Source organism: Pseudophryne corroboree, chromosome 11 (genome assembly GCF_028390025.1).
Source record: "Pseudophryne corroboree isolate aPseCor3 chromosome 11, aPseCor3.hap2, whole genome shotgun sequence".
Classification (NCBI taxonomy): Eukaryota; Metazoa; Chordata; class Amphibia; order Anura; family Myobatrachidae; genus Pseudophryne; species Pseudophryne corroboree.
The window spans coordinates 235,465,281-235,489,370 of NC_086454.1; the positions used below are offsets into that span (position 1 = coordinate 235,465,281).

At 47.3% G+C, this 24,090-nt stretch overlaps 1 protein-coding gene across 2 annotated transcripts in view; it reads right to left on the reverse strand.

Annotated features, from left to right (window-relative positions):
• The window catches only part of CHD9 (chromodomain helicase DNA binding protein 9), a 575,583-nt gene that overhangs the window by 36,960 nt on the left and 514,533 nt on the right, over positions 1-24,090 (reverse strand). For both annotated transcript variants that reach the window (XM_063945309.1, XM_063945308.1), the window contains exon 32: positions 22,146-22,306. In XM_063945309.1, coding sequence (XP_063801379.1) covers positions 22,146-22,306 — 161 coding nt within the window. The remainder of the gene's footprint in view (positions 1-22,145; positions 22,307-24,090) is intronic.

The window sequence follows — 24,090 nt, forward strand, 5'->3', positions numbered from 1 at the left end:
CATAACCCATGATAAGATAAAAGACGTTCACCGCAGTGCTCAAGCTCCTTATACTCCTACTCACTATGAACACATCATCAAGAGGCAATTCATAGATAGAACAGAGCACGCAGCCTCTGATTTGATCCACGAATCCACCGGGATTCAATTCCTTCTCGCATTAGACATCACCCGTACTGCCAGTGGAATTATAAATTATAGGTATATCCATGCGCTAGCGAACTTGATAGATAATATCACTGAGATGTATGACGACACCTTCAGTAATACGGGAAGGGAGTTACAAGCTTACAAGAAGGAACTGATTCAGCACAGGATGGTCCTAAATTATATCACAGCCGTGACAGGTGGGTACTGTGTTACTCTGGCAACTCAATATGGGGTGAAGTGCTGTACGTATATTACGAACAGTACTGACGACCCAACGGAGATTATCGATCAAAAGATGGACGATATCTTGCAGTTGAATTGGGAGTTTAGGAGGAAATACAACCTTACCTTGGCGGCTGTGAGTAATGAACTGACCGGCTGGGTCTCATGGTTAAACCCACGAAATTGGTTCTCAGGTTTAGGAGAGTGTGCTCAAAATGTTATTATGAGTGTAGGGAAGTTTCTCCTTAGTATCCTGGGAGTCGTCATAATTATTGGTCTGATATTTAGGTGTGTTCGAATTCTGACGCGACGCAAACACGGCACAAATTTGATGAGTCTGAGGAGCGAGGGCGCTGTTCTAGCAGCAGATTTAGTTTACGACCCATCCATAGAGACTGTGATATGATAAGGATTGCAAATGAATTTCATGGCCTGTTTCATTCATCCGTTTTTCTTTTGTCTCCCCCTCTGCCCAGATACATCCATCCGGAAAAAGACATCAGCCCTACCCAAAATGTTTATGTGACTGTATTTTATTTATATGTTTTATCTTCATCTCTGCAACCTTCAGTTAATGGCACACATAGTCAACAGGTGATATCCACATATACTAGCACTCACATATGTTTCCCCCTCCATGTATCATCAACTAAATGTGCACCCCATTTGTTGGAACAAGAAGCCGAAAAGAGCTCGGTAGTGTTTGTTGGCCCATTTACAGACCCTTAATACGGGATGAGAAGGATTTAATGTATACTTCGCAATACCTCGAAGCTTATTTAGAACATATACGGCACGATGATACATGCCCCTCAGACATGGATTCATACATACATGCTTTTTACTATCCCACTAGGTCATACATTTCCCACCTAAAACTCTCTCCGATCATCAAAGCTTCTGTAGATATTTTTCTGTTTAGCGATTAGATAGTGGCAGTTATTGGTGACTGCCAAAGGGAGGACTGTCAAAGTCGAAAAATATTACAACACACACACCAAGTACAAACCACACACAGATGGCCTCCGTGCACGTACTTGCTCTGCTGTGCGTGCACATATCCGCAATTTGCGTATGGTCGCTCCCGCGGTCATGCGCATTAGCGCGTGGTATGGGTATTTACGGTAGAGTTTGTGAACGCATGGAAAGCTATCAAAACACATTACATATTTAATCCAAATAGTGCACAATGTACACATAGTATCCCTGCACCACATCAGAAAGTAACAACAGTTTGAATGATTTCAGAACAAAGGGATTCACCTTTACAGAATAGGAGGGGACAGAACAAGGTCATAAGGTGGTGTTTGGTATCCAGCTGAAGGGTATTTTAAGGGTAACATTCCGGTGTTGGTTTAAGAAAGATTGCATGTTCCTGCGGATAGTTATGTGCAGGAGCAGAATATAGATATAAACTGTATTTACTGTACATTATGTATGCGGCGGGAATCCAGAGAAGACCACCCACAAGAGCAGTTGGGAAAGACATCGCCTACCTATTCAAACCGACCTATGACCTCTCCTGTACTGTAAATGTGCATTCCTGTGTCCAATGGACAAAGAGATTACAGTATCCATTGTATTGCTTTTGGAAGAATTGTATAAAGAGAGCCTGTTGCAGGCCTGGTGAGACAGAAGGCTCACAACGTCATCTATCAGATGGCGGAGGACCGGACAGGGTAGCGCAAGCGAATCCACTCACGTATGTAACATTGACTGTAGCCATTTACTCTGTTATATTGTATTGTTTGTATTGTAACCCCCTTTCAGCAATAATACGCTGTGGTGTCGGAACCCAGTGGTTTAACTACAGACTGGTGTCGTGTATTTCTTTCCCTGCTAAAGTTTAAAGTGTAATAGCATCGCACTGCATTGCTGCATAAGGTTTAAAGTGTAATAGCATCACACTGCATTGCTGCATAAGGTTTAAAGTGTAATAGCCTCACACTGCATTGCTGCATAAAGTTTAAAGTGTATTTATTGGGTGTGTACGCGCTGTGTGTACTTTGTACCGTCAGCGCGGCGTTTGTACGCAAAGTCCGTACACGATACGGGACTCTGTACGGTAACAGCGTAAAAAGTACGTAAAGTGTGTTTAAGGTATAGCTTTCATTCCTGTATATAAATCAGCATTGTCAACTGGCAGCTTGTCTACTTTGCCCAGAAGCAGAGATATCAGCCTTCCAGCAGCTGGTCCCTGCTCCAGCTCCAAATGCCTGGTATGCAGTTTTATATTTTGTAGGTGGATTGCTCTGGCCCCTGAACTCTGATTATCATCAAGTCCCCAGTACCTCATGAAAGGTGGGACTCTCTAGTTTTTTAATCCCATTGAAAGCTAAGAAATCTTTCTTCTGCAAGGTCCACAGATTATCCACAGGATAAACATTGGGATATGAGGTAGCGTCAGCGGATTGGCACCAACGATCAAAAGCTTTCGGCCCCCCAGGAATGCAACGGAACAGTCCCCTATATCCCTGCCTCCTGGCTCAGGCAATTCAGTTTTTTGTTGGTGCGGCAGAAGCCTGGGACATTGGGATATGAGGTAGCGTCAGCGGATTGGCACCAACGATCAAAAGCATTCGGCCCCCCAGGAATGCAACGGAACAGTCCCCTATATCCCTGCCTCCTGGCTCAGGCAATTCAGTTTTTTGTTGGTGCGGCAGAAGCCTGGGACATTGGGATATGAGGTAGCGTCAGCGGATTGGCACCAACGATCAAAAGCATTCGGCCCCCCAGGAATGCAACGGAACAGTCCCCTATATCCCTGCCTCCTGGCTCAGGCAATTCAGTTTTTTGTTGGTGCGGCAGAAGCCTGGACCACGATCTTTGGGCTGCTGATTTTGGCAGCCATAAGCTTGTTATTTATTTTTATGGTCTTGCGTTTTTTTGAGCGAGTTTCTAGAAAGCGCCTTACACGCACCTTAGAAAGAGTCGGACCAACAACTCGGGTCGCGACAACGCTTACCTACGTGTACAGTGCTGTTTTGCTGGGCGTCTGTGTACGATGCACTAGCAAGTCCTGCTGACGTTACCAGGCTGTGGCCAGAGCACGGGGAGAAGGTAAGGCGTCAGTTCCGCTTAGCGGGGGAGATGCGAGGCACAGCCGCACTGTTTCAGGAGGGAGACTATCAAACAGTCACTGACGCAGCTGCTACCTCGGGTGTACCAGCGCTAGTCCTCAGGGATCATAGGCTCCAGAGATCAGTGTGAGGCCGCGATCCCTGGGCTTGATGTCAGCAGTGTGGAGTAAGATGCTCCCCTGGTTGCCCCTCCCCCAGATTCATGACCAGTTTCCTACGAGTTTCCCGTCATGAACTGATTTCCAACTTCCGTCTGAGACGCCGTGTATCTAAAGGACCCAGTCGCACCATAGGCGACATCACTGGGCGTTTGTGTACACTACTGGCGTCTGGATCCACTCGGCGTTCTCTAACGTATTGATCCTGGAAGCTGGGTGAAGTCTCCCTGTAACCCACTCTCCAGAGCCGGGTGATACAGCACTAAGTCTCTACCTACCATTAAGTACGAGTAGTTGGATAAGTGCCTGATGCATAAGAGTCTGTAAACTATTGCTGCTGGTTTTTTCGCTGTGCGACTGAATATGTTCAAAGTCCTATATAGGTAATAAAGAAATGTTTCTCCTACATACCTGAAATGTATCTGTAGTTGAATACGTGCTTATATTGCTTATTATGCCAACGTATAACTTGTGACCGATTGCTAGTGTGATTGCTGACTTTACTATTTCTGTCAGTTTCTGTGTATATACCAATCCTCAATGCTGGTGCAAAGCAGGGAGGGAATGGATTGTATGTCATTTTAAAAAGTTTTAAAGTGATTTCAGTCATAAATTGTGTAGTAACTCTGTACAGGTGTGTGATTTGTTTATCATGTCTAAGAAAGGCAAAGGTGAGGAGGATACACTCACTACAGCAGCACCAACACTGATTTCATGTTTGGCTTGCAAAGCTGTGTTAACCTCTCAGGATCTGGTTCAAAATGAATTATGTGCAATTTGTTTTAACTTTCACCAAGCCTCTTGAATAATCCAAGGAAGGCACACGTTCAAGAGGAACCCCCCATGGGCTTCTTTTGCACAGACATTATTCACTATAGCTGAGCGGATAATGCCAGCTCCTATACCAGGGATAGGTTACCTTGTTAACCCTTATATGTAACATTCCCCCTGGGGTTTATCACAGGAATCTGCAGCCTTTCAACAAAAACAGGCTGAAAGGCCTGTGGTAAGTAAATTACACAGACATGTAACAACATCTTCAGTCTACACATATTTCAGATGGGGACTCTTCGGAGGAGGATGATTCATTGCATTCCGGATCTGTATATAGAGATGAAGATCTCAGCTCAGTGGATATACCTGAGCTAATTAGTGCTATGAAAGCCATTCTATCCTTAGAGGAGGCATCAGAGCCTTTGTTAAAATCCAAGGCACCTGTGTTTAAGCGTCCCAAAACAGTCAGGACTGAATCTCCTGGGTCAGAACAGCTGACGGAGATTATGAACACCCAGTAAGAAGTTCAGAATTCCAAAGAAATGGAATTCCCATTATCCACTTCCAGCTGCGGACTGTTTAAAAAGGGAGGTGGCTCCTAAAGTAGATACGCATGTCATTCGATTGGTGCAAAAATCTACATTGCCTCTGCCTTCAACATCATTAAATGATGTTACGGATAGGAAAATAGATGTTTTTAAAAATAAGAATTTACTCACCGGTAATTCTATTTCTCGTAGTCCGTAGTGGATGCTGGGTACTCCGTAAGGACCATGGGGGTATAGACGGGCTCCGCAGGAGACTGGGCACTCTTAAAAGAAAGATTAGGTACTATATCTGGTGTGCACTGGCTCCTCCCTCTATGCCCCTCCTCCAGACCTCAGTTAGGGAAACTGTGCCCGGAAGAGCTGACATTACTAGGAAAGGATTTGGAATCCAGGGTAAGACTCATACCAGCCACACCAATCACACCGTACAACTTGTGATAACTATACCCAGTTAACAGTATGAACAACAACTGAGCCTCGTTCAACAGATGGCTCATACAATAACCCTTTAGTTAAGCAATAACTATATACATGTATTGCAGAGAGTCTGCACTTGGGACGGGCCATGGGGATTATACCAAAGCTCCCAAACGGGCGGGAGAGTGCGGATGACTCTGCAGCACCGAATGAGCAAACTCAAGGTCCTCCTCAGCCAGGGTATCAAACTTGTAAAAGTGTTTGAACCCGACCAAGTAGCAGCTCGGCAAAGTTGTAAAGCCGAGACCCCTCGGGCAGCCGCCCAAGAAGAGCCCACCTTCCTCGTGGAATGGGCTTTTACTGATTTAGGATGCGGCAGTCCAGCCGCAGAATGTGCAAGCTGAATCGTGCTACAGATCCAGCGAGCAATAGTCTGCTTTGAAGCAGGAGCACCCAGCTTGTTGGGTGCATGCAGGATAAATAGCGAGTCAGTTTTTCTGACTCCAGCTGTCCTGGAAACATAGATTTTCAGGGCCCGGACTACGTCCAGCAACTTGGAATCCTCCAAGTCCCGAGTAGCCGCAGGCACCACAATAGGTTGGTTCAAATGAAAGCTGATACCACCTTAGGAAGAAATTGGGGACGAGTCCTCAATTCTGCCCTGTCCATATGGAAAATCAGATATGGGCTTTTACACGACAAAGCCGCCAATTCTGACACCCGCCTGGCCGAAGCCAAGGCCAACAGCATGACCACCTTCCACGTGAGATATTTTAACTCCACGATCTTAAGTGGCTCAAACCAATGTGATTTTAGGAAATCCAACACAACGTGGAGATCCCAAGGTGCCACTGGAGGCACAAAAGGGGGCTGAATATGCAGCACTCCCTTAACAAACGTCTGAACTTCAGGCAGTGAAGCCAGTTCTTTTTGAAAGAAAATAGACAGGGCCGAAATCTGGACTTTTATGGATCCCAATTTTAGGCCCATAGTCACTCCTGACTGTAGGAAGTGCAGAAATCGACCCAGCTGAAATTCCTCTGTTGGGGCCTTTCTGGCCTCACACCAAGCAACATATTTTCGCCATATGCGGTGATAATGTTTTGCTGTCACATCCTTCCTAGCTTTTATCAGCGTAGGAATGACTTCATCCTGAATGCCCTTTTCCATTAGGATGCGGCGTTCAACCGCCATGCCGTCAAATGCAGCCGCGGTAAGTCTTGGAACAGACAGGGCCCCTGCTGCAGCAGGTCCTGTCGGAGCGGCAGAGGCCATGGGTCCTCTGAGATCATTTCTTGAAGTTCCGGGTACCAAGTTCTTCTTGGCCAGTCCGGAACGATGAGTATAGTTCTTACTCCTCTCTTTCTTATTATCCTCAGTACCTTGGGTATGAGAGGAAGAGGAGGGAACACATAAACCGACTGGTACACCCACGGAGTCACTAGAGCGTCCACAGCTATCGCCTGAGGGTCCCTTGACCTGGCGCAATATCTTTTTAGCTTTTTGTTGAGGTGGGACGCCATCATGTCCACCTGTGGTCGTTCCCAATGGTTTACAATCAGCTTGAAGACTTCTGGATGAAGTCCCAACTCTCCCGGGTGGAGGTCGTGTCTGCTGAGGAAGTCTGCTTCCCAGTTGTCCACTCCCGGAATGAACACTGCTGACAGTGCTAGCACGTGATTCTCCGCCCATCGGAGAATCCTTGTGGCTTCTGCCATTGCCATCCTGCTTCTTGTGCCGCCCTGTCGGTTTACATGGGCGACCGCCGTGATGTTGTCTGACTGAATCAGCACCGGTTGGTTTTGAAGCAGGGATTCTGCTTGACTCAGGGCATTGTAAATGGCCCTTAGTTCCAGAATATTTATGTGTAGGGAAGTTTCCTGACTCGATCATTGTCCCTGGAAGTTTCTTCCCTGAGTGACTGCCCCCCAACCTCGGAGGCTTGCATCCGTGGTCACCAGGACCCAGTCCTGTATGCCGAAACTGCGGCCTTCGAGAAGATGAGTACTCTGCAGCCACCACAGCAGAGACACCCTGGCCCTCGGGGACAGGGTGATCAACCGATGCATCTGAAGATGCGATCCGGACCACTTGTCCAATAGATCCCTCTGGAAGATCCTTGCATGGAACCTGCCGAAGGGAATTGCTTCGTAAGAAGCCACCATCTTTCCCAGGATTCGCGTGCAGTGATGCACCGACACCTGTTTTGGTTTCAGGAGTTCACTGACCAGAGATGATAATTAATGGGCCTTCTCCTCCGGGAGAAACACCTTCTTCTGTTCTGTGTCCAGAATCATACCCAGGAACAGCAGATGCGTTGCAGGAATCAGCTGTGACTTTGGGATATTCAGAATCCAGCCGTGCTGATGCAGCACTTCCTGAGATAGTGCTACGCTGACTAGCAACTGCTCTTTGGACCTCGCCTTTATCAGGAGATCGTCCAAGTACGGGATAATTATAACTCCCTTCTTTCGTCGTAGTATCATCATTTCGGCCATTACCTTGGTAAATACCCTCGGTGCCGTGGACAGACCAAACGGCAACGTCTGGAATTGGTAATGACAGTCCTGTACCACAAACCTGAGGTACTCCTGGTGAGGTGGGTAAATGGGGACATGCAGGTATGCATCCTTGATGTCCTGCGACACCATAAAATCCCCCTCTTCCAGGCTTGCAATAACCGCCCTGAGCGATTCCATCTTGAACTTCCTTATATAAGTGTTCAAGGATTTTAAATTTAGGATGGGTCTCACCGAACCGTCCGGTTTCGGTACCACAAACATTGTGGAATAGTAACCCCGCCCCTGTAGAAGGGGGGGTACCTTGATTATCACCTGCTGGAGGTACAGCTTGTGAATAGCTGCCAGTACTACCTCCCTTTCTTTGGGAGCAGATGGCAAGGCTGATTTGAGGTAACGGCGAGGGGGAGTGGCCTCGAACTCCAGCTTGTATCCCTGAGATACCACTTGCAGAACCCAGAGATCCACCTGTGAGCGAACCCACTTGTCGCTGAAGTTCCGGAGACGCGCCCCCACCGCACCTGGCTCCGCCTGTGGAGCCCCCGCGTCATGCAGTGGACTTAGAGGAAGCGGGGGAGGATTTTTGTTCCTGGGAACTGGCTGTCTGGTGCAGCTTTTTCCCTCTTCCCTTGCCTCTAGGCAGAAAGGAAGCGCCTCTGACCCGCTTGCCTTTCTGGGGCCGAAAGGACTGTACCTGATAATACGGTGCTTTCTTAGGCTGTGAGGAAACCTGAGGTAAAAATGTCGACTTCCCAGCTGTTGCTGTGGATACGAGGTCTGAGAGACCATCCCCAAACAATTCCTCACCCCTATAAGGCAAAACCTCCATGTGCCTTTTAGAATCAGCATCACCTGTCCACTGCCGAGTCCATAATACTCTCCTGGCAGAAATGGACATTGCATTTATTCTAGATGCCAGCCGGCAAATATCCCTCTGTGCATCCCTCATATATAAGACGACGTCTTTAATATGCTCTATGGTTAGCAAAATAGTATCCCTGTCGAGGGTATCAATATTATCTGACAGGGTATCGGACCAAGCTGCTGCAGCACTACACATCCATGCTGAAGCAATTGCAGGTCTCAGTATAGTACCTGAGTGTGTATATACAGACTTCAGGATAGCTTCCTGCTTTCTATCAGCAGGCTCCTTTAAGGCGGCCGTATCCTGAGACGGCAGTGCCACCTTTTTTGATAAGCGTGTGAGCGCCTTGTCCACCCTAGGGGATGTCTCCCAACGTAACCTGTCCTCTGGCGGGAAAGGGTACGCCATCAGTAACTTTTTAGAAATCACCAGTTTCTTATCGGGGGAACCCCACGCTTTTTCACACACTCAACTCATCAGATGGGGGAAAAGCCACTGGTTGCTTTTTTTCCCCAAACATAATACCCTTTTTAGTGGTAACCGGGTTAATGTCAGAAATGTGCAACACATTTTTCATTGCCGTAATCATGCAACGGATGGCCCTTGTGGATTGTACATTTGTCTCATCCTCGTCTACACTGGAGTCAGACTCCGTGTCGACATCTGTGTCTGCCATTTGAGGTAGCGGGTGTTTTTGAGCCCCTGATGGCCTTTGAGACGCCTGGGCAGGCACGGGCTGAGATGCCGGCTGTCCCACTGCTGTCACGTCATCTAACCTTTTATGTAAGGAGTTGACACTGTCGGTTAATACCTTCCACATATCCACCCACTCTGGTGTTGGCCCCGCAGGGGGTGACATCACACTTATTGGCACCTGCTCCGCCTCCACATAAGCTTCCTCATCAAACATGTCGACACAGCCGTACCGACACACCACACACACACAGGGAATGCTCTGACTGAGGACAGGACCCCACAAAGTCCTTTGGGGAGACAGAGAGAGAGTATGTCAGCACACACCACAGCGCTATATAACCAGGGATTTACACTAAAGTGAGTGATTTTTCCCTATAGCAGCTTATTATACACCGTTTGCGCCTAAATTTAGTGCCCCCCCTCTCTTTTTTACCCTTGAAGCCTGGAAACTGCAGGGGAGAGCCTGGGGAGCTGCCTTCCAGCGGAGCTGTGAAGAGAAATGGTGCCGGTGTGCTGAGGAAGATAGCCCCGCCCCTTTCTCGGCAGACTTCTCCCGCTTTTTTATATACTTTATGGCGGGGGATTATGCACATATACAGTTTATTAGCTATATTATGTGCTATTTAGCCATGTAAGGTACTCTAATTGCTGCCCAAGGCGCCCCCCCCCCCCCCCCAGCGCCCTGCACCCATCAGTGACCGGAGTGTGTGGTGTGCAGAGGGAGCAATGGCGCACAGCAATGGCGCACAGCTGCAGTGCTGTGCGCTACCTTAATGAAGACCGGAGTCTTCAGCCGCCGATTTTCAACTTTCTCTTCGGTTCTTCTGGCTCTGCAAGGGGGACGGCGGCGCGGCTCCGGGACCGGACGACCGAGGACTGGGACTGTGTTCGATCCCTCTGGAGCTAATGGTGTCCAGTAGCCTAAGAAGCCCAAGCTAGCTGCAAGCAGGTAGGTTCGCTTCTCTCCCCTCAGTCCCACGTAGCAGTGAGTCTGTTGCCAGCAGATCTCACTGAAAATAAAAAACCTAACAAATACTTTCTTTCTAGGAAGCTCAGGAGAGCCCCTAGGGTGCATCCAGCTCTGGCCGGGCACAGATACGAACTGAGGTCTGAAGGAGGGGCATAGAGGGAGGAGCCAGTGCACACCAGATATAGTACCTAATCTTTCTTTTAAGAGTGCCCAGTCTCCTGCGGAGCCCAATCTGTCTAAAATTAATTAAACAAAAGAGAGCGCATAGAGAATATATACCAATTTATTATTGGATAAAACACTTAAAATGTATTTATACTGATGATTTAAAACATAAATGAATGAAACCGCACAAAAGGAAACCACTGAACTAACAATGATATAAGCTTGTAATCCCAAATGATTGTGGGAAAGAAAACGTTCTCAATGTAGCTGAGAGAGGTAATGTTCAATGTCCCACCAAGCAGGTGATAACTAATGAGCAAAGCAATAGAACCGTAGCAGGTCCACTTGATCCTCTTGAAAAATAAGTAACATTTGTAGCAATGCAGTAAGAATGTAACTGATTCCTCCCACAGCAAGTGGGTAGGCTACAACCCCCCGCCGCAATCCGACAGTGTGGTATCTCACCGCTGCAGATGAAAAGAGTGGTGGTCCGCTTCCAGAGCTCCTGGGCGATGCGGTAACAAGGGCGCGGTGGTCAGATGCGGACAGCGTCCCAGCAAGGGAGAAGGGGGGGAACCCACACCACGGCTGGAGCTGGTAACTGGAGGTGGTGGTAAAGTGCTGGATCAGCGCTGCGCCTGTAAAGTGCAGTAGTCAGGGCTCACAGTGATGCGGTTAACGTCCCTTATCCTTAGTGCTGATCCAGCACTTTACCACCACCTCCAGTTACCAGCTCCAGCCGTGGTGTGGGTTCCCCCCCTTCTCCCTTGCTGGGACGATGTCCGCATCTGACCACCGCGCCCTTGTTACCGCATCGCCCAGGAGCTCTGGAAGCGGACCACCACTCTTTTCATCTGCAGCGGTGAGATACCACACTGTCGGATTGCGGCGGGGGGTTGTAGCCTACCCACTTGCTGTGGGAGGAATCAGTTACATTCTTACTGCATTGCTACAAATGTTACTTATTTTTCAAGAGGATCAAGTGGACCTGCTACGGTTCTATTGCTTTGCTCATTAGTTATCACCTGCTTGGTGGGACATTGAACATTACCTCTCTAGGCTACATTGAGAACGTTTTCTTTCCCACAATCATTTGGGATTACAAGCTTATATCATTGTTAGTTCAGTGGTTTCCTTTTGTGCGGTTTCATTCATTTATGTTTTAAATCATCAGTATAAATACATTTTAAGTGTTTTATCCAATAATAAATTGGTATATATTCTCTATGCGCTCTCTTGTTTAATTAATTTTAGACAGATTGGTTTGTATATTAGGTGTTCAGAGCACCTCTTGAGAGCAGCTACTGTGCCTTTACAGGTGTATGTGTATTTGCATTGTTTAAATATTATTGCTTAATTATAAGCACCTGATATATTCCTTTTCAGTAAGGATATTTTTCTCCTGCGGAGCCCGTCTATACCCCCATGGTCCTTACGGAGTACCCAGCATCCACTAGGACGTCAGAGAAAAAAACATTTTCTCCTTGTCTGGGGCAATTGTTAGACGAGCCATGGCTTCAGCCTGGATGGCAAAAGCAGTGGCAGCCTTGGCTGATGCATTGGAAGATGATTTTTCATTGGCATCTAGAGCAAAAATCTCATCTCTCTGAGTCAGCCTTGGATATGGGTACTATTGCCTCTCAAACATCAGCCACAGCAGTAGCAGCTCGCAGAGCTGTTTGTATATGTACATGGAAGGCTGACTCAGAGTCCAAGAAAGTTCTAGAGTCTACCTTTTACTGGAGATATTCTTTTTGGTAAAGAATTAAACCGTATTTTGGAGTCAGAAGCAGACTCCAAGACAGTGAAGTTTCCTTCAACACACAAATCCAAACCTAGGTTTCCAGCTTTTCAGACCCAAGGAAAAGCCAAAGGAAAGGGTTATGGCAAACAGTCTCAATCTGGTAAGACTAAAAAACATTGGGCTACCAGAGGGGCTGCTTCCAAACCAGAAGAGACTGATGGGGCGGGCTTCCACCTGGGGGATCCAAGGTTGGGAGGCCGTCTTCTTCATTTTGCACAGATCTGGCAACAATCCTCCACAAATGCCTGGGTGCAAGTAGTGGTATCTCACGGTTATGCATTTGCCTTCAAGAAACACCCTCCACAAAAGGTTCTTTTGTACCAGCCCATCTTCAATGGAAAAGAAGGCCAGGGCTTTGCAAGAGGCAGTTCAGAAGTTGCTTCAATCAGGAGTGATAATTCCAGTTCCTCCTGCACAATGAGGACAAGGTTTTTATTCCAACCTGTTTCTAGTCCAGAAGCCATATGGGTCGTTCCGGCCCATACGCAATCTCAAAGTGCTGAACAAGTACATTTGGGTGCCTCGTTTTCACGTGGAAACTTTACGTTCCATTAGTTTGGCCATGGAGCCAGAGGATTTTATGGTATCCCTGGATATCCAGGATGCTTACCTGCATGTTCCTATAGAACAGTCCCATCAGTGCTACCTCAGGTTTGCTATCATCCAGAACAGAATACTTTCAGTTTCAGGCCCTACCACTTGGACTGGCCACAGCTCCAAGAGTGTTCACCAAAATTATGGTGGTAATGGCGGCATATCTCCGTCAGCAGGGGATAAGGATTTTTTCCATACTTCGACCATTTATTAATCCTGACACAATCTCAGGAATTGCTTCAGTGTGCATCTGCAACAGACAATAGCTTGTTTGCAGAGACATGGTTGGCTCATAAATTGGGCAAAGTCGTCCCTGGTTCCGTCACAACGGATGACTCATTTGGGGGCTGTGCTGGATTCGGGTCTTCAGAGAGTAATTTTAACTCTGAACAAAAATAGCCACAATACAGTCGAGGATTCAGGAGCTGCTACACAAACGGTATCCATTCACGCAGCGATGCATGTGATGGGTTCTATGGTGTCGACATTTGACATGGTGGAGTATGCTCAATTCCACTTGAGGCCTCTACAACGTCTGATCCTTTCCAAATGGAATGGGTTACATCAGACAATAAAAACTCAAACTATGGTCCTTCGTCTGGATGTAAGGAGGTCATTATCCTGGTGGCTACAGACATCCCATTTGGACAAAGGGAGACCCTTTTGGATCTCAGATTGGGAGGTTCTGACAACGGCTGGGGAGCAGTGTCAGAAAGAAGTTGCTTCCAAGGGCAGTGAACCAAGGAAGAAAGTTGCCTGCCAATAAATATATTGGAACTCTGGGCCATATATATGTCACTCACTCAGGCAAATGACATTCTTCAGGGGAAACCAGTTCAAATTTGCTCAGACAATACAACGGCAGCAGCGTATCTCAATCATCAGGGAGGAACTCGCAGACAAAAAGCAATGAAGGAGGCAAGCCGCACGTTAAGGTGGGCAGAACTTCATCATCCAGCCTTGTCCGCAGTGTTCATTGCGGGAGGCCAAAACTGGGAAGCGGATTTTCTCAGTCGACAAGCCATTTATGCAAACGAATGGGCTTTACACCCAGAGGTCTTCCAGACTCTGGTAGACAAGTGGGGGTTACCGGAGATAGATCTCATGGCTTCCCTTCTGAACAACAAAGTTCCCGCATACGGGTCAAGGACAAAGGATCCGAAAGCGACCTTTGTGGATGCCCTGTCAGTAAGATGGGACTTTCTTCTGGCTTATGTGTTTCCACCGTTTTCCTGTTACCCAGGGTGTTGTGAAAGGTAAAACAGGGAAAGGGCGCTGTGATACTAATAGCTCCGGCTTGGCCCAGAAGACATTGGTACACAGATTTGCAGAGGCTGTCGGTGGATGCTCCATTCCTACTCCCACAACGTCCAGATCTACTGTCTCAGGGTCCTTGCTATTACAAGCACCTAGATCGGTTATCTTTGACGGCGTGGCTTTTGAGACTTCCATCCTGAAAGCAAGCAGATTTTCACAACAGGTAATTCAAACAATGCTCAGAGCAAGGAAATCATCCTCAGTACGCATTTATTACCGAATATGTCAAGCTTATATTCAGTGGTGCAGGACAGGAAATTTGACCCTAGGTCTTTCACAGTTTTCAGAGTCCTAGCATTCCTTTAGACAGGAATAGACAAAGGTCTACTGGTGGCTTCCTTGAGAGTTCAGGTGTCAGCATTGACTGTATGGTTTCAATAGAAAATTGGTAACCTACAGGATGTTCGCACTTTTATCCAGGGAATACTTCACATCCAACTTCCTTTTGTTCCTCCTACAGCTCCTTGGGATCTATGTTTAGTCCTAAAGGCACTTCAAGTTGCCCCCATTTGAACCACTGAAGCAAGTGGACCTTAAATGGTTGACAGCTAAAGTTCTCTTTCTACTGGCTATTGCTTCAGCTAGAAGAGTTTCAGACTTAGGGTCACTGTTATGTCACCCTCCTTTTCTGATATTTCATCCAGATAGAGCAGTTCTCAGAACCAAATCTGGTTATCTTCCTAAGGTGGTGTCTAAATTCCACCTTAACGAAGAAATTGTAGTACCAGGCTTTCAAGGGCCGGATATTTCTGCGGGAGATGTATGTTTGGACGTAGTCTGTGCTTTAAGGATCTACCTGGATCATACCAGTGCATTTAGAAAGACAGAAACTCTCTTTGTTCTCTACGGATTTCACAAGAGAGGATGGCCTGCTGACAAGCAGACACTGGCGAGATGGCTTCGGATGACTATTTCAGAAGCATATTCTAGAGCTGATCTTCCGGTTTCATCTAATGTCTCTGCTAACTCTACTCGTAAGGTAGGTCCTTCATGGGCAGCACAACGTGGTGCTTCAGCTGAACAAATATGTAAGGCAGCTACATGGTCTTCCATTAACACATTCATTAGACATTATGCCTTTGACTCTCAGGACGCTGAATTCGGGCGAAGGATTCTCCTGTCCAATCAGGAGCGTCCCCTCCACTAAATTTGCTTTGGGACATCCCAATGTTTATCCTGTGGATAATCTGTGGACCCTGCAGGAGAAATACGTAGTTATGGTAGACTTACCGTCTATAACTCTATTTCTCCTAAGTCCACAGTATCCACAGGGATTCCACCCTGACGCACCTGATTTGAGGACCCTTACACTTACTAACCTCTTCCTTCTTGTACAGCATTGTGTGCATGTGTGCTTCTCGCCTGATTAGGGCTCTCTATGATGCTCCTGCCTTGAGCTTTGGAAAACAACTGAATTGCCTGAGCCAGGAGGCGGGGATATAGGGGACTGGCCCGTTGCATTCTGGGGGGCCGAGAGCTTTTCGTTGGTGCCAATCCGCTGACGCTACCTCATATCCCAATGTTTATCCTGTGGATACTGTGGACTCAGGAGAAAATAAGATTTTACTCACCGGTAAATCTATTTCTCGTAGTCCGTAGTGGATGCTGGGACTCCGTAAGGACCATGGGGATTAGCGGCTCCGCAGAAGACTGGGCACAACTAAAGAAAGCATTAGGACTACCTGGTGTGCACTGGCTCCTCCAACTAAGACCCTCCTCCAGACCTCAGTTAGGATACTGTGCCCGGAAGAGCTGACACAATAAGGAAAGATTTTTGAATCCCGGGTAAGACTCATACCAGCCACACCAATCACACCGTATAACTCGTGATACTATACCCAGTTAACAGTATGAAATATAACTGAGCCTCTCAACAGATGGCTCAACAATAACCCTTTAGTTAAGCAATAACTATAAACAAGTATTGCAGACAATCTGCACTTGGGATGGGCGCCCAGCATCCACTACGGACTACGAGAAATAGATTTACCGGTGAGTAAAATCTAATTTTCTCTGACGTCCTAAGTGGATGCTGGGACTCCGTAAGGACCATGGGGATTATACCAAAGCTCCCAAACGGGCGGGAGAGTGCGGATGACTCTGCAGCACCGAATGAGCAACCTCTAGGTCCCCCTCAGCCAGGGTATCAAACTTGTAGACTCTTGCAAAAGTGTTTGAACCCGACCAAGTAACAGCTCGGCAAAAGTTGTAAAGCCGAGACCCCTCGGGCAGCCGCCCAAGAAGAGCCCACTTTCCTCGTGGAATGGGCTTTTACAGATTTAGGGTGCGGCAGTCCAGCCGCAGCATGTGCAAGTTGAATCGTGCTACAGATCCAGCGAGCAATAGTCTGCTTAGAAGCAGGAGCACCCAGCTTGTTGGGTGCATACAGGATAAATAGCGAGTCAGTTTTCCTGACTCCAGCCGTCCTGGAAACATATACTTTTCAGGGCCCTGACTACGTCCAGTAACTTGGAATCCTCCAAGTCCCAAGTAGCCGCAGGCACCACAACAGGTTGGTTCACATGAAAAACTGATACCACCTTAGGAAGGAATTGGGAACGAGTCCTCAATTCCGCCTTAGCCATATAAAATACAGATAAGGGCTTTTGTATGACAAAGCCGCCAATTCTGATACACGCCTGGCCGACGCCAAGGCCCACAGCATGACCACTTTCCACGTGAGGTATTGTAGCTCCACGGATTTAAGTGGCTCAACCCAATGCGACTTCATGAAATCCAACACCACGTTGAGATCCCACGGTGCCACTTGAGGCACAAACGGGGGCTGACTATGCAGCACTCCCTTAACAAAAGTCTGAACTTCAGGCAGTGAAGCCAGTTCTATTTTGGAAGAAAATCGATAGAGCCGAAATCTGGACCTTAATGGAACCCAATTTTAGGCCCATAGTCACCTCTGACTGGAGGAAGTGCAGAAATCGACCTAGCTGAAATTTCTCCTTTGGGGCCTTCCTGGCCTCGCAACATATTTCTGCCATATGCGGTGATAATGGGTTGCGTTCACTTCTGTCCTAGCTTTAAATAGCGTAGGGATAACTTCCTCCGGAATGCCCTTTTCCTTCAGGATCCGGCGTTCAACCGCCAGACCGTCAAACGCAGCCGCGGTACGTCTTGGAACAGACAGGCCCCCTGCTGCAGCAGGTCCTGTCTGAGCGGCAGAGGCCATGGGTCCTCTGAGATCATTTCTTGGAGTTCTGGGTACCAAGCTCTTTTTGGCCAACCCGGAACAATGAGTATAGTTCTTACTCCTCATTATTATTCTCATTACCCTGGGTAAGAGAGGCAGAGAAGGGAACACATACACCGACTGGTACACCCACGGTGTTACCGGAGTGTCCACAGCTATCGCCTGAGGGTCCCCTGACCTGGCGCAATATCTTTGTAGCGGTTAGTTGAGGCGGAACGCCATCATGTCCACCTGTGGCCTTTCCCAACGGTGTACAATCATTTGGAAGACTTCTGGATGAAGTCCCCACTCTCCCGAGTGGAGGTCGTGTCTACTGAGAAAGTCTGCGTCTCAGTTGTCCACTCCCGGAATGAACACTGCTGACAGTGCTAACACATGATTTTCCGCCCATCGGAGAATCCTTGTGGCTTCTGCCATAGCCATCCTGCTTCTTGTGCCGCCCTGTCGGTTTACATGAGCGACCGCCGTGATGTTGTCTGACTGGATCAGCACCGGCCGGTGTTGAAGCAGGGGTCTAGCCTGACTTAGGGCATTGTAAATGGCCCTTAGTTCCAGAATATTTATGTGTAGGGAAGTCTCCTGACTTTTCTATAGCCTTGGAAGTTTCTTCCCTGTGTGACTGCCCCCCAGCCTTGAAGGCTGGCATCCGTGGTCACCAGGACCCAGTCCTGTATGCCGAATCTGCGGCCCCCTAGAAGATGTGCACTCTGCAGCCACCACAACAGCGACACCCTGGCCCTTGGAGACAGGGTTATCCGCCGATGCATCTGAAGATGCGACCCGGACCACTTGTCCCACAGATCCCACTGGAAGATCCTTGCATGGAACCTGGCGAATGGAATTTCTTCGTAAGAAGCTACCATCTTTCCCAGGGCTCGCGTGCATTGATGCACCGACACCTGTATCTGTATTAGGAGGTCTCTGTCTAGAGACGACAACTCCTTGGACTTCTACTCCAGGAGAAACCCTTTTTATCCTGTTCTGTGTCCAGAACCATACCCAGGAACAGTAGACGCATCGTAGGAACCAGCTGCGACTTTGGAATATTCAGAAACCAGCCGTGCTGTTGTAGCACTTCCCGAGATAGTGCTACTCCGACGAACAACTACTCCCTGGACCTAGCCTTTATAAGGAGATCGTCCAAGTACGGGATAATTATTTCGGCCATTACCTTGGTAAATACCCTCGGTGCCGGGGACAGACCAACGGCAACGTCTGGAATTGGTAATGACAATCCTGTACCATAATTTTGAGGTACTCCTGGTGAAGAGGGTAAATAGGGACATGCAGGTAAGCATCCTTGATGTCCAGTGATACCCTGAAATTCTCCAGGCTTGCAATAATCGCCCTGAGCGATTCCATTTTGAACTTGAACCTTCGTATATAAGTGTTCAAGGCTTTCAATTTTAGAATGGGTCTCACCGAACCGTCTGGTTTCGGTACCACAACATTTTGGAATAGTAACCCCCGCCTTGTTGAAGGAGGGGTACCTTGAATTCACCTGCTGGAAGTACAGCTTGTGAATTTCCACCAGTACTACCTTTCTCCGAGGCAGCAGGCAAGGCTGATGTAAGGTAACGGCGAGGGGGAGTCGCCTCTAACTCCAGCCTGTATCCCTGTGATACTATTTGCAGAACCTAGGGATCCACCTGTGGGCAAGCCCACTGGTCCCTGAAGTCCCGAGACGCGCCCCTACCGCACCTGTCTCCACCTGTGGAGCCCCAGCGTCATGCGGTGGACTCAGAGGAAGCGGGGGAAGATTTTAGATCCTGGGAACTGGCTGCTGGTGCAGCTTTTTCCTTCTTCCCTTGTCTCTGTGCAGAAAGGAAGCGCCTTTGACCCGCTTGCTTTTCTGAAGCCGAAAGGACTGTACCTGAAAATACGGTGCTTTCTTAGGCTGTGAGGAAACCTGAGGTAAAAAAAATTTCTTCCCAGCTGTTGCTGTGGATACGAGGTCCCAGAGACCATACCCAAACAATTCCTCACCCTTATAAGGCAGAATCTCCATGTGCCTTTTACAGGCAGCATCACCTGTCCACTGCCGGGTTTCTAATACCCTCCTGGCAGAATGGACATTACATTAATTCTGGATGCCAGCCGGCAAATATCCCTCTGTGCATCCTTTATATATAAGATGACGTCTTTAATATGCTCTATGTTAGCAAAATATTATCCCTGTCTTAGAGTATTAATATTATCTGACAGGGTATCAGACCACGCTGCAGCAGCACTATTTATGCTGAGGCAATTGCAGGTCTCAGTATATAACCTGAGTGTGTATATACAGACTTCAGGATAGCCTCCTGCTTTTTATCAGCAGGCTCCTTCAAGGTGGCCGTATCCTAAGACGGCAGTGCCACCTTTTTTGACAAACGTGTGAGCGCCTTATCCACCCTAAGGGATATCTCCCAACGTGACCTATCCTCTGGCGGGAAAGGGTACGCCATCAGTAACTTTTTAGAAATTACCAGTTTCTTATCGGGGGAACCCACGCTTCTTCACACACTTCATTCATTCATCTGATGGGGGAACAAAACACTGGCTGCTTTTTCTCCCCAAAAATAAAACCCCTTTTATGTGGTACTTGGGTTCAGAAATGCGTAACACATTTTTCATTGCCGAGATCATGTAACGGATGTTCCTAGTGGATTGTGTATATGTCTCAACCTCGTCGACACTGGAGTCAGACTCGGTGTCGACATCTGTGTCTGCCATCTGAGGTAACGGGCGTTTTTCTGAGCCCCTGATGGCCTTTGAGACGTCTGGGCAGGCGCGGGCTGAGAAGCCGTCTGTCCCACAGCTGTTACGTCATCCAGCCTTTTATGTAAGGAGTTGACATTGTCGGTTAATACCTTCCACCTATCCATCCACTCAGGTGTCGGCCCCACAGGGGGAGACATCCCATTTATCGGCCTCTGCTCCGCCTCCACATAACCTTCCTCATCCAACATGTTGACACAGCCGTACCGACACACCGCACACACACACAGGGAATGCTCTGACTGAGGACAGGACCCCACAAAGTCCTTTGGGGAGACAGAGAGAGAGTATGCCAGCACACACCAGAGCGCTATATAATGCAGGGATTAACACTATAACTGAGTGATTTTCCCCCCAATAGCTGCTTGTATACATATATTGCGCCTAAATTTAGTGCCCCCCCTCTCTTTTTAACCCTTTGAGCCTGAAAACTACAGGGGAGAGCCTGGGGAGCCGTCTTCCAGCTGCACTGTGAAGAAAAATTGGCGCCAGTGTGCTGAGGGAGAAGCCCCGCCCCTTTTTCGGCGGACTTTTCTCCCGCTTTTTTTATGGATTCTGGCAGGGGTAATTTATCACATATATAGCCCTGGGACTATATATTGTGATGATTTGCCAGCCAAGGTGTCTTATATTGCCCTCAGGGCCCCCCCCCCCAGCGCCCTGCACCCATCAGTGACCGGAGTGTGAGGTTTACATGAGGAGCAATGGCGCACAGCTGCAGTGCTGTGCGCTACCTTGGTGAAGACCGAAGTCTTCTGCCGCCGATTTTCCGGACTCTTCATGCTTCTGGCTCTGTAAGGGGGACGGCGGCGCGGCTCCGGGAACGAACACCAAGGTCGGGTCCTGCGGTCGATCCCTCTGGAGCTAATGGTGTCCAGTAGCCTAAGAAGCCCAAACTACCACCTGTTAGGTAGGTTCGCTTCTTCTCCCCTTAGTCCCTCGCTGCAGTGAGTCTGTTGCCAGCAGATCTCACTGTAAAATAAAAAACCTAAATATACTTTCTTTCTAGGAGCTCAGGAGAGCCCCTAGTGTGCATCCAGCTCAGCCGGGCACAGAAATCTAACTGAGGTCTGGAGGAGGGTCTTAGTGGGAGGAGCCAGTGCACACCAGGTAGTCCTAAAGCTTTCTTTAGTTGTGCCCAGTCTCCTGCGGAGCCGCTAATCCCCATGGTCCTTACGGAGTCCCAGCATCCACTTAGGACGTCAAAGAAATAGAGTTTTCAACAGTATGTCTACCATAACTACCTATATTTCCAGGAACTGGGGATATCTGCAGGCAGGAAAGTTGCCCTCCCACCGGAAAAGGATGAATATTAAGCCCACTCCACTATCTACTCCTTCCCTGCGTATTAAACATCCCCTACCACCCTGAAAGTCATGTACTGGGGCCCCTGCATACAGTCCTCCAACCCCAGTAAAGGAGTAATTACCAGAAATTACTGCTCCAGGTCCTACATGCTGAGCGGAAGCTAGAACACCCCCTACCGCCCGCGGGACATCAAAGCTGCTGCTGATAGCACCCCCCACCCCTACCACTGGAAGATGCGCTGGCCCCAGTACATTGCTTTGCCCAGGGGCCTACATTGCTGTTAAAACCGTCCCTGTTTAGACATCCAAACAAAAACTTTAGACGGATTTAGAAGCTTTGTGCGGCTAACCCAGAGATGCCAGTCAAGTAAAATACTAATGGCGTCTGATCGGAGCAACAATTGAATAGCTCTGATAGACACCTATTAGTATAGATGCCCAGGAAGGGGGGCTGCAACAATTGAATTGGCCCCAGTATGTCTTATGTCAGATTACCTCCTTTGTCTGATACAATTCAACAGTGTAGTTAAACAGGGCATAAATCAACAACCTGAAAATAACATACGTTCAAAATGTTAACAGTTTAATATATACCTTTGGCCAATGGGCAGCAGCAAACAGATATCCCCCTTGTACAAGGTAGTTAGAGTTAGGTGTTCCATTGTCTAACTGGAAGCTGTCCTGAGTTTCATCCTGTATGGTACTCATAGAGGCCACACTCTCTTCATCATAGGCTTTTACATGCGGCACTCGTTCTTTTAGGATAAAATAAAAACAGCATTGGTAAATAATTAAAGAGAAAAAGAGAAATAAAAGATAAGGTCTTAACGTTGTATAATTCACATACATGTACTGAAATCTCCTATTGTCCATACAGTACATAAACTGTGCACTGACATCAATGACCTGAGAATGATTGCAAAAGGCACAGGCACAGCAACAGACCAGAGAAGATGATATAGAACATAAAACATAACTATCATAGTGCTTTAACCACCGGGGCTTAGTAAAACAGCCATCTCCTTCCACCTTCTGTCCTGCGACAGTGTCCCCCTTTACCTCACCAACTTCTGTGCTGCTAGATAGGCTTTAATTTAAAGACCAAAATTCTGGCGCCTTAGCAGTACATTGCATAATATAATATATTTATAACAACTAAATTTAGAAAGTTATATTTAATTATAAGGTCATCAGGACCCCAAACAGCTCATATTTTCCAGGTCTCCTCACAGAAATACAAGTAAAATAATTTGCTCCACCTGTGGATCTTTTAAAATGTGTCACTGAGTAACTGGCTTAGGATACACATCTACCTTGACAAAGATCCCAGAGGAGGATGGAAACTAGCCAGTACAGGGTGTAGCCTGAGAACCATTACCCGAAACTAAAGCCGCAGGAATCCCGGGTATCCCGCAGTGTAAAGAGACCGAGGGTTTGGTCTGGACTACATGCTTCAGGACAGCTGCCTTTACTGTGGAAAACAGTTTTTTATTGTGTTATCCAAAGAAATTCACTAGTATGGAAGATACACGTCAGCTGACATCTGACATCCGTAGTATCTGTTCTCTAACTGATGTGCTGGGAAGCTATTAATTCCTTGCGAGTGCAATACTGTTTTATAAACACAAGATTTTGTGAGGGGAAGATAATGCGCTAGATTAGTGCCTTTATACTCATAACATTTCCCTGGAGGATCTATACTGACACATCCTGACGGTTACAATACTGATTTATCTATCCATTAAGAACAACATAATTGGAGCTTGCTTCCTCTATCTGATATGCTGACATATTACAACTTACTAATACCATAGTAAGAATACCACAATGGGATATAAAGAAGCTACTCCAGCAACAAAGAAGCCAATATGGACTTTACTATTGTAATAACAAGCACATGCTTTTCTATTGTTTAATTGTACAATATGAACTGACTGTGGGCCTAAGTAACAAAGCTGATGCATGTTTAAAAGTAATAAGTGCAAAGTGTTTAAAAGCACAATAAAAATACAAATATATTTTGGATAAATTGAACATTTCCAATCAAAGGGACCAGGAGTTAATGTGATGCCAGGGGGATCCCTCATCCCTGGTAGTCAGTACATGGGCCCAGTAGCAGGGGTGCGGCAAAGCAGTTTTCCCAGCAGCTGGAGAACAGCAGTATATGTGGAGCTTCTGACATATACAGAGGAGACTCAGCCTCATGGAAGTTCCAGGGCCAATCGCCCCTCTTCCACATCTACAATGTCAAATGTATGAATCAGGACTAGGCAGATTCACAGGCAATCAAGCTGGACTGATTAAAGAGGACACAAGCTGTATTACCTTCTACCAACCAGTATACAGAAACTATGCTACAAAGCCAAGAAAGTCCTATCCTATGTAAATGGTGTGCGAGCATGCGTAACATCACTACATTTCAGTGGTGTACAACTATTATTTATCTACTATTCTAGAAACAATATATTTGTTAAAGGTCCTATACATGCAAGAGGCCTACAGCTACCACTCTTCTAAGTTCTCTTGCTATGCTGTGTGA